Source organism: Schistocerca cancellata, chromosome 7, assembly GCF_023864275.1.
Source record: "Schistocerca cancellata isolate TAMUIC-IGC-003103 chromosome 7, iqSchCanc2.1, whole genome shotgun sequence".
In the NCBI taxonomy this organism is placed as follows: domain Eukaryota; kingdom Metazoa; phylum Arthropoda; class Insecta; order Orthoptera; family Acrididae; genus Schistocerca; species Schistocerca cancellata.
This window is the reverse complement of record NC_064632.1, coordinates 330,834,015-330,849,452: the sequence shown is the minus strand read 5'-3', so window position 1 is coordinate 330,849,452 and position 15,438 is coordinate 330,834,015. Positions and strand designations below refer to the sequence as shown.

The 15,438-nt window shown below is 44.6% G+C and overlaps 1 protein-coding gene across 3 annotated transcripts in view; it reads right to left on the bottom strand.

Moving 5' to 3' along the window:
* The window catches only part of LOC126092163 (sodium-coupled monocarboxylate transporter 1-like), a 212,968-nt gene that overhangs the window by 89,220 nt on the left and 108,310 nt on the right, over positions 1-15,438 (bottom strand). For all 3 annotated transcript variants that reach the window (XM_049907634.1, XM_049907636.1, XM_049907637.1), the window contains one exon: positions 5,217-5,371. In XM_049907634.1, the coding sequence (XP_049763591.1) occupies positions 5,217-5,371 (155 nt within the window). The remainder of the gene's footprint in view (positions 1-5,216; positions 5,372-15,438) is intronic.

The following is a 15,438-nucleotide window of genomic DNA, read 5'->3' as shown; positions in this document are numbered from 1 at the left end:
GCAGATGCGCTAGTGCTCTTCGTCGAGTTGTTTTCGGATCCGTCTTTCACCGATCTTATGATAGTTGAGCTCGATGACATCATATGCAGAACCACAGCTGAAATGCATTCGGTATGCCACTTCAACAACTGTCACTCGTCGTTATTGAAGATCAGATCACGACTTGTTAATATTGACATCAATAATGGATGTAATTTTAGGTCCTTCTCTTAGCTCTGTCATTACGCTTCTTCGGTAGCTTTTGAGCTGTTCAGTTCATTGCTAAGGACATGGCCGCGAGAAAACATTACCCTCGTCTTTGGTGAATTTCAGCTCCAGGTCAACTTTAGACTACAAAATACGGATTACTAAACACTGTTCTTCATTGGCGCAAATCGAAAAGTAGTTCAGCCACCTTTACGTCGCAAAAGAGTGAAGAAAACTTATGTGACAACACCGAGACCCGTCGCAAGTGATGAGAATGGCGCAATTTAGCGGCTGGCCAGCTCACGAAGCCATACTGCCAAACTAAAGGCGATTAGGACGAAAGTACGTGTCAGTTAATAAAATAAACAACCAATCAGTTGCCGGAAGTTTATTTATTTAAATTTCACCTAGGTTTCGATACTACTAGGAGTATTTTCCTCTTCTGTGTTACTCGATTACATTACTTAAAAAGTGTTCGATGTTTTCCTTCATTCAAAAGCAATAGCTACTTCACTCTTACAATTTCAATGGACATTTTGGTTATAATTACTGTATGTGACTTCATGGGGTTCGTTTGTGATTAATGTAATAAGTTTTAATAAATGTGACCAAGCAGCACGACGTACTTCTTAAGAAGATACTCATAGTGTTATCAAAAGCTAAGTCAAGTTTATTTATTTAAACTTGCAGCAACTGATTAGCAGTTTACTTTATTAATCGAAGCTTACTTACAGTTGATGTTCGTACCATGTTCAATATTGGGAAAGTGCATATATTTGTTGACTTACCCTCACAGATCATCCAGTGAGCAGAAAACGAAAGAGTAATCGGCTTTTATCGCATACCTCCCCCCTTTCTCATTGTTGTGGTCTAACATTCTTGGCATATGAAACAAAAATTCCCCACCTGCAGTGGGTATTGTGTTTAGTTTGATTTATTTTTCTAGGAAATGTGATTTATCGAAGTACGGAAGCGTGCTGAAAAGTAATGCCTCCCACCTTTCTTTAAGTGAAAATTCTTAAAGAAAGCAAATGTTGAAACTTTCTGGCAAATTAAAACTGTGTGACGGACCGAGACTCGAACTCGGGGCTTCTGTCTTTCGCGGGCAAGTGTTTTACCATCAGAGCTCTTCAAGCACGAGTCACGACCCGTCCTCGCAGCTTCACTTCCACCAGTACCTCGTCTCCCACCTTCAAAACTTCACATAAGTTCTCCTGCGAAATTTGCAGAACTAACACTCCTGGAAGAAAGGATATTGCGGAGACGTGGTTTTGCCACAGCCTGGGATATGTTTCCAGAACAAGATTTTCACTCTGAAGCGGAGTGTGCGCTGATATGAAACTTCCTGGCAGATTAAAGCTGCGTGCCGAACCGAGACTCGAACTCGGGACCTTTGCCCTTCGCGGGCAGGTTCTCTACCATCGCAAAGGTCCCGAATTCGAGTCTCGATCCGGCACACAGCATTAATCTGCCAGGAAGTTTCATATCAGCGCACACTCCACTGCAGAGTGAAAACTTCATTCTGAAAACGAACGTTATTAACATTTTACATCTTTATTCTTCATGTCCTCATAATTGCAGCCCTTTGTTGCTAGAGGACTCCGCATTCAACCGTGCAACATGGCGGTATGTAACGTAATTACTCCGATGCGTGGGAACAGCGTGCTGTAATCTATTTTTGAATTCAAAGGGTTCATCCACACATTGTGCATCCTCTCCTTCAGCACTAAAACGCCAGACCATACACAAGCACTGCGACATCAGCGAGAATCCGACGTCTTGGTTTCACTGTCTTAGATCAACCCCAATACAGACCCGACTTGGGTCCATCCAAAACTTAAAGAACTTCTTCGAGGACTTCAATTTGATACTGATGAATCGGTGCAAGGAGAGGTCAGGATGTGGTCCTGTCAACGAAGTCAAACGTTCTACAATGACGGTATCATCATACTGAACTCTTGTTGGGAGCAATGTGTTCGCCGCCAGGGAGATTACGTTGAGAAATAAATATGTAGATATGAACACTCAAGTTTGTTTTATTTAAAATGTTTTAAGGGTTTGCACATAAAAAATTCAGGGCACTGCTTTCCAACACGTCCTCATGTTTATCAGAAATAGTATAAAGTCTTGTTTACCAACGTTAAGCGTTTATTTTCATTTCTAGAGGAGAATGCTGGCTGTTTTGTGTGCTACGGATGTCAGTACATAACATTAGGTTAGTATTCGCATCATTTTACCCAAAATTATGCCTTCTTTTTCTTCTTCTTCTTATTCTTCACTTCACGTATTAGGTAAGCTGCCTGTATTTGGGACAGAAAACCCCTATAGCAAATCATTGGTACAAATTCAACACACCGAAACACTTACACCAACGGCATATGTCTGACTGACATTTGTCAACAATTCGACCCCAAAATGATGTCTACCCACTTTAGGAAAAAAACAGTTCTCAGGTAACATGCATGGCTACCAGGTGCAAGCTGCTTTCGTTCGCCTTTCGAGACTCGCTTGGAAGCCAGATTTTTAATTCTTTTGTAGCAGAGCTACAAGCAGGCAGATACAAACTCAATAAGGGAATCGTAAAACAACGCTCGAGCAAAATTCGTATTGCTACTTTTAGTACCTCTTAGTGTCAGAGAGAAAACCTTATGGTACTGCAAACTTCATAATGCCACTTTTGTTTTCAGCCGACATATTTTTTGTTGTGAATACATAATTTTATCTATGAACTGCCACATTTTCATAACACTTGCGAATGGTACGGGAAATGAAGTAAATAAAGACCTTTTTGAAGTCAAAAGTCGGTAATATCCTACTAATTAGTGTTAAAATAGGCGCAATCGTCTTACAGACGTCCTGATGTTTCTGCAGTGAGCTGAATTTAATTTGTGTTAGTACAGTGAATATTTTAATTGTGTTTTCCATTAGTTTACTGAACGCAACAGTAATCATCATAGAGAAATTAATCAGCAGCAGAATTTTCTTTCTCGATATCTAAAACAATCTGACAATGCTAAAGTAGTTTACAAATTCCACGCCCGTGGAAACCTACTGCTTCTAACGATGTCATTAAACCAGTGCGGTTTGAAGAGTATTTTCGTCTAGAAATGAATTGTCTTGACGGTTGATCGATCAAGAGCGGGAAACGTAAAATTCTACGAGTATATGACGAGAAGGACAACTGCTTGAGAGATGACTTCCCTATCAATACAAGTGCTTGAAAGACGACTTTCCTATCAATCTCCTGGATAGTTTTGTTTCTCAAATCAACAGAGTGCGTTATCGTGCAGTAGGACAGGTGATGTAGTTTTGTCGGTCGATTTTCTTACACTGCGACCGAAAGGTGTCTCAGTTGTTGGCAACAAATTCCTGCTGTGATGCACACACTCCTTGGAGCAGAATTCGTAGCCCAAAACACATTTTTGGTGCCATCAGATGTAAACTATTATGTTCACACTACCCTTTGCTCGAGTTTGTCTTTTGGTGGGGCTCAGCCTTTCATTTCTGCTTAGAAAGTTAACGGTAAAGGCATCATAACTCGTTACCAGTAACAGTACTGCATAGGAATGCTCAATGAGCGACCTGATGACGTTCAATAATAGTCACTCCGGTGATTTTTTTTTTCGAATTAGAGCAGGCAGTACTCCTACACCGGACTTCTGAACATTTCCTGTTGAATGCAAATGTCGCATCATAGTTAAGTGGTAATCCATCACATATATCAGTAGTCGAGACTTCCTTAATGTGGAAAATCATTCATGCCAGAACGATCTTTGCTCGAACAAGAATATCTTTTTTGGCGTATTTTTCCCAAAAGCACTCGCTCCACACACAGTTCAAATCTTTCTAGCTGCCTCCTCTGCACTCACCCCTCTGTTATACCAAAAGTATGTATTGTGTTGCAGATATTACACCTTTTTCCACTTGCGACTCAATTTTACAATGCTTAACCGTAGTTCATGATTTTCAGGTATGCAAAATGCAATGCTTAACTGTAAGATGATAACTAGAGCTTCAAATTCGAAAATGACTGTTGACACATACGCTGACAGCGTCGCGCCGCGTTCACCTGAATGGCGCCGGATTTCAGGCGGCGGGTGGCGTCTGGCCGGTGGCCGGTAGCCGTTGCTCAGCGAGGAAACGCTCGAGTGTAAGCTGTTCTGATCACGTCGGAGCCATGAGCTGTCCTGCGGAATTGTTTGTAGAAGTTCTTGTTATTACTGGTGGGTAGAATGTGAAGCTAATTATGTTCGATGTTCAATCAGACTCATAACTTTAGGTGAGGGCCGAAACGTAAAAAAAAAAAAAAAAAAAAAACTGTTGGACGCGAACAGGCGACCATAAGTTTAGAATGGACGACGGTTTCCACTTTTTTTTTTGCATTTTGTTCATTATTGATCGTTGTGTTCGGTCGTTGCGGACGTCGCAAGACATCCTGTTAAAGTTCGGTGGTTGATCCTTCCACTCAGTTTTTTATTACAGAGGCCAACCGGCTCTCTGACCGAACACGCTGAGCTACCGTGCCGGCTCCACTAGACTACGGGCTCACACAATCCGACAACACCTCGGAAGTAGATAACACTTCCTCTTGTCACTTCCCCATCTTACAGCGTTGCCAGATTGTGCAGATGGCCGGACTTAAGAGTTGTCAGGGGCGGTCAGTTTTATTGGCCACGTTAAGTGAACGACTCGGTCTTAGTCTCAGTGGCGGCCGGCCGGCGGCCAGTTTTTAAGTCTAAGACTGTACAAACATAACTGCGGCACAACAGAATTAACAGCAATAAACGAGAAACATCATGCAGGCAGTCAGTGTGTTAATTACTTTTATCACGTACATTGGATATGTTGTGTCAGTGCTAAGAGTGTCAATATAAGTAGGCATTCATATTAGTTTATTCAAGCTCAGTAAATGAACCATGATTGAATCAATATGGAATCTGCAATATGTAGAGCGTACTGTGTGGGCAGTGTGGTAGCGATATGTGTCGTGTTCACTAGACGTGGTGGGCCAGAGGAGTCGACGTACTCACAGCGGCGGCTCGATGCGGCCAGAGTCCACGTTTCGGCTCCAGACGACGCCAAAGCCGCCGACGTCGAGCGTGCCCTTGACGACCACCAGCACCACCCCGCCGAACATGACCAGCGTCTGCACCGCGTCCGTCCACACCACCGCCCTCAGACCTCCCTGCAATGCCGCACCACCTCGTGTACCATATACCATATACTGGATCTCATATCTACATGTACTTCTACATCTACAGGGGCTGGACAAAAATATGGAAACTCCAAAAACGCAATACATTACTATGTCTAATACAGTGTAGGAAAACCGTTGGCATTTAAAGCCATTCTATTCGTCTCGGACTGGATAAATAGAGGTCCTGTACGGTTCTCAAGGGTCTCTTATACCATTCTTCCTGAAAAATAGTGCCGAGTTCAGGTAACGATGCTGAGGTGGATAGCGATCATGCCTCCTTCTCTCCAAAGTAGCCACGTGGGATTAGCCGAGCGTTCTTTGTCGCTGCAGTCGTGGACTGTACGGCTAGTCCCGGCGGAGGTTCGAGTCCTCCCTCGGGCATGGGTGTGTGTGTTTGTCCTTAGGATAGTTTAGGGTAAGTAGTGTGTAAGCTTAGGGACTGATGACCTTAGCAGTTAAGTCCCATAGGATTTCACACAAATTTAAATTCTCCAAAGTAGACCACAAAGGTTCATTAACATCTGGTGACCATCGTGTTCAGGGGAGGGGTGACAAATCGTCCTCGTGGTCACAAAGCCTGTCCTGGACGATGTGATGTGGGTGGACAGTAGAGATGGGCAAAACTGTTCTTTTCAGAGATCGGATCAGAACTGTTCACTCCCTGAAATGAATTAGCTCTTTTTCATGACTCACCACTCATTTACAATAGAAAATAAATGGAAGGCACATTGCCCTTTAAACTTGGTTTATTCCAGTACTATACCTGTATTTTGATCTTATTTGATCCTATTTTGAAGTAACACAGACAATGAGTAAGAATTTTGTATTGTTTATTGAAATTTCCACGATATGACAAAGTTTTTGATTATTGATTTATTTTACACTATCGTGGTTTTTTGGGTGATCGGAAAATGTTGTAAATATTTGGCTATAATGTATTAAAATTTCATTAACCTCATACAAATACATCGCAAGCCATATATTTTTAAAGTGAACGTTTCCTTCCGAAGACGCCTAAAATCGCAAAATCCGTGCCAGAATAAGAAAAAAAAAATATAAATTTCACTGTAAGACGATAGTGCTGCATATAGCCTTACGCAGAATAAAACAAGGAAAATATTGGTGTATCACATTTTGCGATACGTTTATCGGTTCGCTCGTAATTAAAGCGTAAATTCGAGTGTCCATAATAAAAATCCTATAGTAAGAGGAGTCGTCAGGAACCTAATCTGATCAGTTTAAACAAATAAAAATAAAATAAAAACAAATGATGTATAAATAACATAATAATGTAATATACATAGCGGTATTACTACGAAGAACAATATCCAGTAGGGACGAACTCCGATGCAGAAGCACTGAGTCGAGCAAGTCGAGCCGCGAGCTGTATTACTGCGTGAGCTAAGACCGCAGAGACCAGAGTGACACCTGAGTTGCTTTGCTCAACGCTCTGGCTAGAGTCGAGAACGGTGGGGTGAGCGTTGAGTGGGCGAGTTCTGAGGGTGGGGGGAGTGGTGAACGGCCACCAATCACCCGCTCCGAGACAAATCGTCCGTTCTCTTGCGAGCAGGTTGTTGCAAGTAGTTCCTATGTTCTCTGCTAGGAAGCTCTCTGTCCTGTTGCTCGCATCAACTGCCCAGAGGGCAGGACGTGCGACTGAAACGATCACCGACAGAGTGCGATGCTAAGTTAAGCTGCGCCAGACACTGCATGCGGCAGACGACACACAGAGACGGCACGGCATATGTGAAACACAAAATCCAATGGGGCACTGCACAATGCAGGCAGCCAAGGTAGAAGCAGGGCAGAGGCCGGCGCTGGCTGTGTTGTGTGGTGTGCACTGTGCTCTGACCAGCAGAGGCGCCGCTGATGTGCTCCGTCTCTCTCTCTCTCTCTCTCTCTCTCTCTCTCTCTACCGTGGGAAACGTTTGGAGCTACCGTTCTTTTTTTATGAATCACTGATTGTTCACTCCTTTGAAAGATTCAACTCTATGAATCAGTTCAGGAGCGGATCCCCCATCTCTAGTGGACAGGGGCCCTGTTTTCTTGGAACACAACATCATTATTGGGGAATAAACATTGTACCGTGGGATGGACCTGGTCAGTCAGACTGGTAGCATAATCCATGGCAGTAATGTAATGAAGCCCATGTAATACCTCGATACGACTGCCACAATCACCATCAATCTACCCCCCCCCCAAGTATCACTCTTGGGATATAAACTCGGCCAGACGTTGGAAACAGATCGAAGCAAGGTTCATCCGACCAAATGACTTTCTTCCATCGCTCCACAGTCCAGTCTTTATGGCTGCGGCATAACGTTTCCCTGTCACTAGCATTTGCATCACTGATGAGTGGGCCGGCCGGTGTGGCCGTGCGGTTCTAGGCGCTTCAGTCCGGAACCACGTGGCTTCTACGGTCGCAGGTTCGAATCCTGCCTCGGGCATGGATGTGTGTGATGTCCTTAGGTTAGTTAGGTTTAAATAGTTCTACGTTCTAGGGGACTGATGACCATAGATGTTAAGTCCCATAGTGCTCAGAGCCATTTGAGCCAACTGATGAGTGGTTTTGGAATTCCATCTCGGGCTGCAGTTCCGTGCTTACAGGGTTCCCTTTATGTTGTTTTGGTGCTGGCAAGGTCGCGAGTGCTACTTTCACTTGTGCACTGACTTTTTCAGTTCTCTTTATCATATTTTTCCTCGCAATCCTCTTCAATCACCGTCAGTCACGGTCATTCAACACACATTTCTGTCCGCGTTGAGACTTAGCGGATGATGTTTTTCTTCTTTCCCTGTATGTGGTTAAATGTTCGAGAGGGTACTGCTTGGAACACCAAACAGCTCGGCTCCCTTTGTTATAGAAGCACCCACCACACGAGAACCAACGATGCACTCACGTTTAAGTTCACTTAGTTCCGAAAAAAAGCACTCGCACCTACACAGAACGTTGTTCTGACCACGTTTCGTACTTATGTCGTGCTGAGGGTGTTGCACAGGTGCTGTTCGTTGTAAAATACAACAACGCAACCTGGAGGCTTGGCTATCATCTGCATTTACCTTCAATCACGCATTTCTTGCGGTGTTTTCATATTTCTTTTTTTGCAACCCCTGTACATGTGTATCTACTTATTCCACAAGCAAATGCACAGTGTGTAACACAGGACACTGCAGACCACTACTAGTCATTTCTCATCCTGGTCGATTCCAAAATGGAGTGAGCGGGAATGATTACTTGAATACCAATTTACGAACCATAATTCCGCTTATTTCGTTCTTACAGATTAACTTTGGAGGCATCAGAACCTTTAAGTATTCTGTGGCAAGTGCGGCTTCTAAAATTTTCGTCAATAACGTTTTTCGAATGATCGTCTTCTTCTGAAGACGACATCATGGAACATTTGCTTTACCCTTCCTTCCAGATGGAGCCGACCAGAAACAACTCTGACCTCCTGGGGATGCCAAAAACTCCTGCAGTACTCAAGAATGGCTCACACGAGTTTTCTGTGCATGATCTCCGACGTGGGTTGTTTACAGTTTCCCAGATCTTTCCCCATAAATCGCATCTGCCATTCGCGTTCTCTGTAACTAATCTTAAGGGCTCGTTCCATCACATGTCCTTTCGTGACGTTACGATTTGATGGTTAATCGATGTGACTGTGCCCGTCAGCATACAATTAATACTGCAGTCGAACACATACGGGAATTCTTCTGCTGCCACTCCACACGATCTTACACACTTCTACATTTAGAGTTAGTTGTCATTCATCACGCCATATAAGAATACCAAGTTATCCTCATCATCTACAGTCACTCAACGATGTAACTTTGCAGTACACAACAGCACCATGAATAAATGGCCTCAAATAGCTGTCCACACTATCCTACACAATGCTTATGCACGTGGTGCAGGGGGAGCGATCTTATCACACTTCCCTGACACCCTAGAGATACCACAGTCTCTGAGGAAAACTCATCGTCTAGGACAAAATACCTAGATTTCTTACTGAAAAAGTCTTCGAGCAACTCAAATTTCTGAATAAATATCTTCCGAGTAGGCCATGAAAGCCCAACGGTACTGACCAGCCGCCGTATCATCCTCAGCCCATAGGTGTCACTGGACGCAGATGTGGAGGGGCATGTGGTCAGCACACTACTCTCCCGGCAGTATTTGAATTTCGGAGACCGGAGCCGCTACTTCACAGTCAAGTAGCTCCTCAGTTTGCCCCACAAGAGCTGAGTGCATCCCGATTGCCAACAGCGCTCGCCCGACCGGATGGTCACCCATCCAAGTGCTAGCACAGCCCGACAGCGCTTAACTCTGGTAATCTGACGGGAATCGATGTTACCACTGCGGCAAGGCCGTTGACATCAATCTTTAGTAAGGCTCATATGAAAGTGTTATGTCAACAATTACAATACTGGCCATTAAAACTGCTACACCAAGAAGAAATGCATATGATGAACGGGTATTTATTGGACAAATATATTATACTAGAAATGAATGTGATTACATTTTCACGCAATTTGGGTGCATAGATCCTGAGAAATCAGTACGCAGAACAACCACAACTGGCCGTAATAACGGCCTTGATACGCCTGGGCATTGAGTGAAACAGAGCTTGGATGGCGTGTACAGGTACAGCTGCCCATGCAGCTTCAACACGATACCACTGTTCATCAAGAGTAGTGACTGGCGTATTGTGACGAGCCAGTTGCTCGGCCACCATTGACCAGACGTTTTCAATTGGTGAGAGATCTGGAGAATGTGATGGGCAGGGCAACAGTTGAACATTTTCTGTATCCAGAAAGGCCCGTACAGGACCTCCAACATGCGGTCGTGCATTATCCTGCTGAAATGTAGGGTTTCGCAGGGATCGAATGAGGGGAAGAGCCACGGGTCGTAACACATCTGAAATCTAACGTCCACTGTGCAAGATGCCGTCAGTGCGAACAAGAGGTGACCGACACGTGTAACCAATGGCAACTCATACCATTACGCCGGGTGATACACCAATCTGGCGATGACGAATACACGCTCCCAATGTGCGTTCACCGCAATGTCGCCAAACGCGTATGCGACCATCACGATGCTGTAAACAGAACCTGGATTCATCCGAAAAAATGACGTTTTGCCATTCGTGCACCCAGGTTCGTCGTTGAGTACACCATCGCAGGCGGTCCTGTCTGTGATGCAGCGTCAAGGGTAACCGCAGCCATGGTCTCCGAGCTGATAGACCATGCTGCTACAAACGTTGTCGAACTGTTCGCGCAGATGGTTTTCGTCTTGCAAACGTCCCTATCTGTTGAGTCAGGGATCGAGACGTGGCTGCACGATCCGTTCCAGCCATGCGGATAAGATGCCTGTCATCTCGACTGCTAGTGATACGAGGCCGTTGGGATCCAGCACGGCGTTCCGTATTACCCTCCTGAACCTACCGATTCCATATTCTACTAACAGTCATGGATCTCGACCAACGCGAGCAGCAATGTCGCGATACGGTAAACCGCAATCGCGATGGGCTACAATCCGACCTTTATCAAAGTCGAAAACGTGATGGTACGCATTTATCCTCCTTACACGAGGCATTACAACAACGTTTCACCAGGCAACGCCGGTCAACTGCTGTTTGTGTATGAGAAATCGGTTGGAAACTTTCCTCACGTCAGCACGTTGTAGGTGTCGCCACCGGTGCCAACCTTGTGTGAATGCTCTGAAAAGCTAATCATATGCATATCACAACATCTCTTTCCTGTCGGTTAAATTTCGCGTCTGTAGCACGTCATCTTCGTGGTGTAGTAATTTTAATGGCCAGTAGTGTATGACAGGAAGGATATTAATTGCTAATGACACACCATGTGCATCAGGAGGGTGACAGAAAATGAGAGTCCGGAGGTGCAGAGAGCAGCCTTCTAAGCGATGTAATTATGTATTACACTTCATAATATGGACATCGCCGACATTTAAGAAATGTTCAAAACAGATCATTAACGCCGAATGAAAAATGGAACGAAACAGTGATGAAAAAGGTTCGCACCATCAAGATTGAATGCGAATTCCTTGTGAGCTTCAAACCGTGCAGGACGTTCAGCTAGGTATCCGTTCTTATGGAATACGTATAGAATCATATTTGAAAACGGGAGGATAGGAACTGACGGAATGTGATGGTTCGCAACTGAATAAGAAACAGTCTGTCGCAGAGATTATCGTGAAACTGGCTATCCCTCAAGGTGTAGCTGCAGATAGTGCGATAAAATGTTTTATAGGTGTGAGAGAAACGAACATCAAGAGACTGAATTTGTCCATTGGTTTCAGTTGATATGAACTGCAATGTCACACACTTTTCAAGAGGGACAGTTTGCTATAAACAAGTATCATTTTTATACGGAAGCCAGTAATCAAGCAAAAGCAAGTTATTTTGACATGCTATTGACCAAGAACAGTGATCACGCCAGAGTTGTAGTTCTCTTACACCCGTTTCCCCACTCTTGCTTACTGTGACGTAACTATTCCTTCCTGCACTTGCGAGATCATGCACACGAAAAAGAATCGTTGTGGGAAGAGCACCTCCAACTTCTCGCAGCACAGGAAATAACTTTCCGGCCAATTTACCGTCCAAATTAACAGTCGGCATAATTGTTTACGAATGCGTTAAGGGGCTCCGGAACGCCCTATAGTTGCAATGTTAAAATAACGCTTATAAATTACATCTTTCCTCACAAAGTATTTGAGGTAGGAAGTTGAACTTTTTACAGATTATTTATTGGAATATGGGCTACAACTTAACATAGGGATTTTACAAAATTTAGTTCAGTTATTAAAGATGATTTTTTTTCAATTGTAATGAAGATTCACAACATTTTTTTGCAATTTTTTATTTATACACTCCTGGAAATGGAAAAAAGAACACATTGACACCGGTGTGTCAGACCCACCATACTTGCTCCGGACACTGCGAGAGAGCTGTACAAGCAATGATCACACGCACGGCACAGCGGACACACCAGGAACCGCGGTGTTGGCCGTCGAATGGCGCTAGCTGCGCAGCATTTGTGCACCGCCGCCGTCAGTGTCAGCCAGTTTGCCGTGGCATACGGAGCTCCATCGCAGTCTTTAACACTGGTAGCATGCCGCGACAGCGTGGACGTGAACCGTATGTGCAGTTGACGGACTTTGAGCGAGGGCGTATAGTGGGCATGCGGGAGGCCGGGTGGACGTACCGCCGAATTGCTCAACACGTGGGGCGTGAGGTCTCCACAGTACATCGATGTTGTCGCCAGTGGTCGGCGGAAGGTGCACGTGCCCGTCGACCTGGGACCGGACCGCAGCGACGCACGGATGCACGCCAAGACAGTAGGATCCTACGCAGTGCCGTAGGGGACCGCACCGCCACTTCCCAGCAAATTAGGGACACTGTTGCTCCTGGGGTATCGGCGAGGACCATTCGCAACCGTCTCCATGAAGCTGGGCTACGGTCCCGCACACCGTTAGGCCGTCTTCCGCTCACGCCCCAACATCGTGCAGCCCGCCTCCAGTGGTGTCGCGACAGGCGTGAATGGAGGGACGAATGGAGACGTGTCGTCTTCAGCGATGAGAGTCGCTTCTGCCTTGATGCCAATGATGGTCTTATGCGTGTTTGGCGCCGTGCAGGTGAGCGCCACAATCAGGACTGCATACGACCGAGGCACACAGGGCCAACACCCGGCATCATGGTGTGGGGAGCGATCTCCTACACTGGCCGTACACCACTGGTGATCGTCGAGGGGACACTGAATAGTGCACGGTACATCCAAACCGTCATCGAACCCATCGTTCTACCATTCCTAGACCGGCAAGGGAACTTGCTGTTCCAACAGGACCATGCACGTCCGCATGTATCCCGTGCCACCCAACGTGCTCTAGAAGGTGTAAGTCAACTGCCCTGGCCAGCAAGATATCCGGATCTGTCCCCCATTGAGCATGTTTGGGACTGGATGAAGCGTCGTCTCACGCGGTCTGCACGTCCAGCTCGAACGCTGGTCCAACTGAGGCGCCAGGTGGAAATGGCATGGCAAGCCGTTCCACAGGACTACATCCAGCATCTCTACGATCGTCTCCATGGGAGAATAGCAGCCTGCCTTGCTGCGAAAGGTGGATATACACTGTACTAGTGCCGACATTGTGCATGCTCTGTTGCCTGTGTCTATGTGCCTGTGGTTCTGTCAGTGTGATCATGTGATGTATCTGACCCCAGGAATGTGTCAATAAAGTTTCCCCTTCCTGGGAAAATGAATTCACGGTGTTCTTATTTCAATTTCCAGGAGTGTATATTAAAAAAATATACAGCTTTTTGGATAAAGGCTGTGTTAAATTATGCAGAAGGTACTGTGTAACATTTACTGAAAGTTTGAAACAAATATGTTTGGAAGATCCTTAGAAAACATGTAATTAGTATGAGAAAATAAAAGTTTTGGGAATAGAGCGACAAAGATTGGATTAACTTTTTAGTGCATTCCAGGTCCATAGGATGGATTATCTTCATCCTCTGCAAACTCCTTCTCCAGCTTCCTCTTGTTCCTCCTCCTGTTTACTCTTGCTTGTATTTCTAGACTCTTTACAGCCCTGTCTGCAGCCCGAAGGCGTTCCTTGTCTAAAGCAAGCATCGCTCGTACCATGTTAGAACCTGTCTTCATTCCCATATTTCTAAATACCTTGCACCTTACAATGTTTCCATCATTGAAAGTCGCAACAGCAACTTTACTTTTACTCATTATTATACTTCAACAAAACAGAGACTCAAGAAACAGAATTAATTACGAATATTTTCGAGGTAACGACAGAGTAAATAAACATGAAACAATCGACAATCACACCAGCGATATATATTGAACCATTACAGGTTAGCCACAACACATACTTTATCTCACATCACTAAAATGTACCTGATGAACACGGACGTTAATAATAACATCATTTGACAGTAGTTTAACAGCGCCACAGTGGGTCACGCCCATGTAGAACACATTTCAAAAAAAATTTAAAAATAATTGTAGTCTTCGGAATTGAATAAATTATATATCTATTAAAAGGTAATAGTCTGCAGATTCAGAAAACGCAAAAAAGTAAAAATTGAACTTTTCATGATTTTGAGCCTTTCCGGAGCCCCTTAAGGCATTGATGTTGGTCTGTCTTGATACAACTCTCTTGGTATCTTTAATTTCTAGGATTCCTTTCATGTGCATTCGCTCTTCATATCCCGATTTGTCGGAGTTAAACACAAATTCCTTACTAAACGATGGGATAAGTTTGTTTATCTCATCTACAAATTTTCGGACCGATTCCACACTTTGCTGTGCATCGTCAAGTTAATGCTTTATTTGAAGTTTCGTTGTCTTACGTCTTCCAATTGTGTAGCACTGTTTGAAGTTGTGCAACCTTCCACTGCTTCCCTTCAAATCACTGAAACCCATGTCGCGCTCAATTTGATGCGCATGACGTAGTAGATCGATATCACGGACATGCTCTAAATTGTATGGAGCATCCTTGAAAAATGCTAACACCAGTTTCTGTAACAAGTGCTCCTTGTCCTCCCTTGTATGTCCGTAGTTTTACTTGTGCGCTGCATGGTCATATTACTGCAGACTTATTCGAAATCTGTTCCTAAGTATTATTTCACTACCCTGCGGACGATCTTCCGTGTATGCGACTATGTTTAGTATCTGCTCCTTGGACGACGATTGTCTTCTAGTACGTTTAACTGGAGACGGGATTTGAGGCTCCCAGTCCGACAAGGACGGTGAGCTACATGGCTAGATACCTGTTCCAGTACCACTTTCACTTGTTAAGCACGTATCGTCATCATTGTACTAATGTACGTTGTCTGCACACGTCGCCACATATTCGATTGTCTCATCTTGCAGAATAGCTAGTATTTCAACTGCCACTTCTTACTCTCTGCGTGAAATTCCTTGGGTTCCTTCCTGACGAAACCTCAACTCCGGCATGTTATTGTAGATACAATGCAATGTTTACTTTGTTCACAGTTGCCATTGCTCAGCTTTGTATCAACACCACTAGC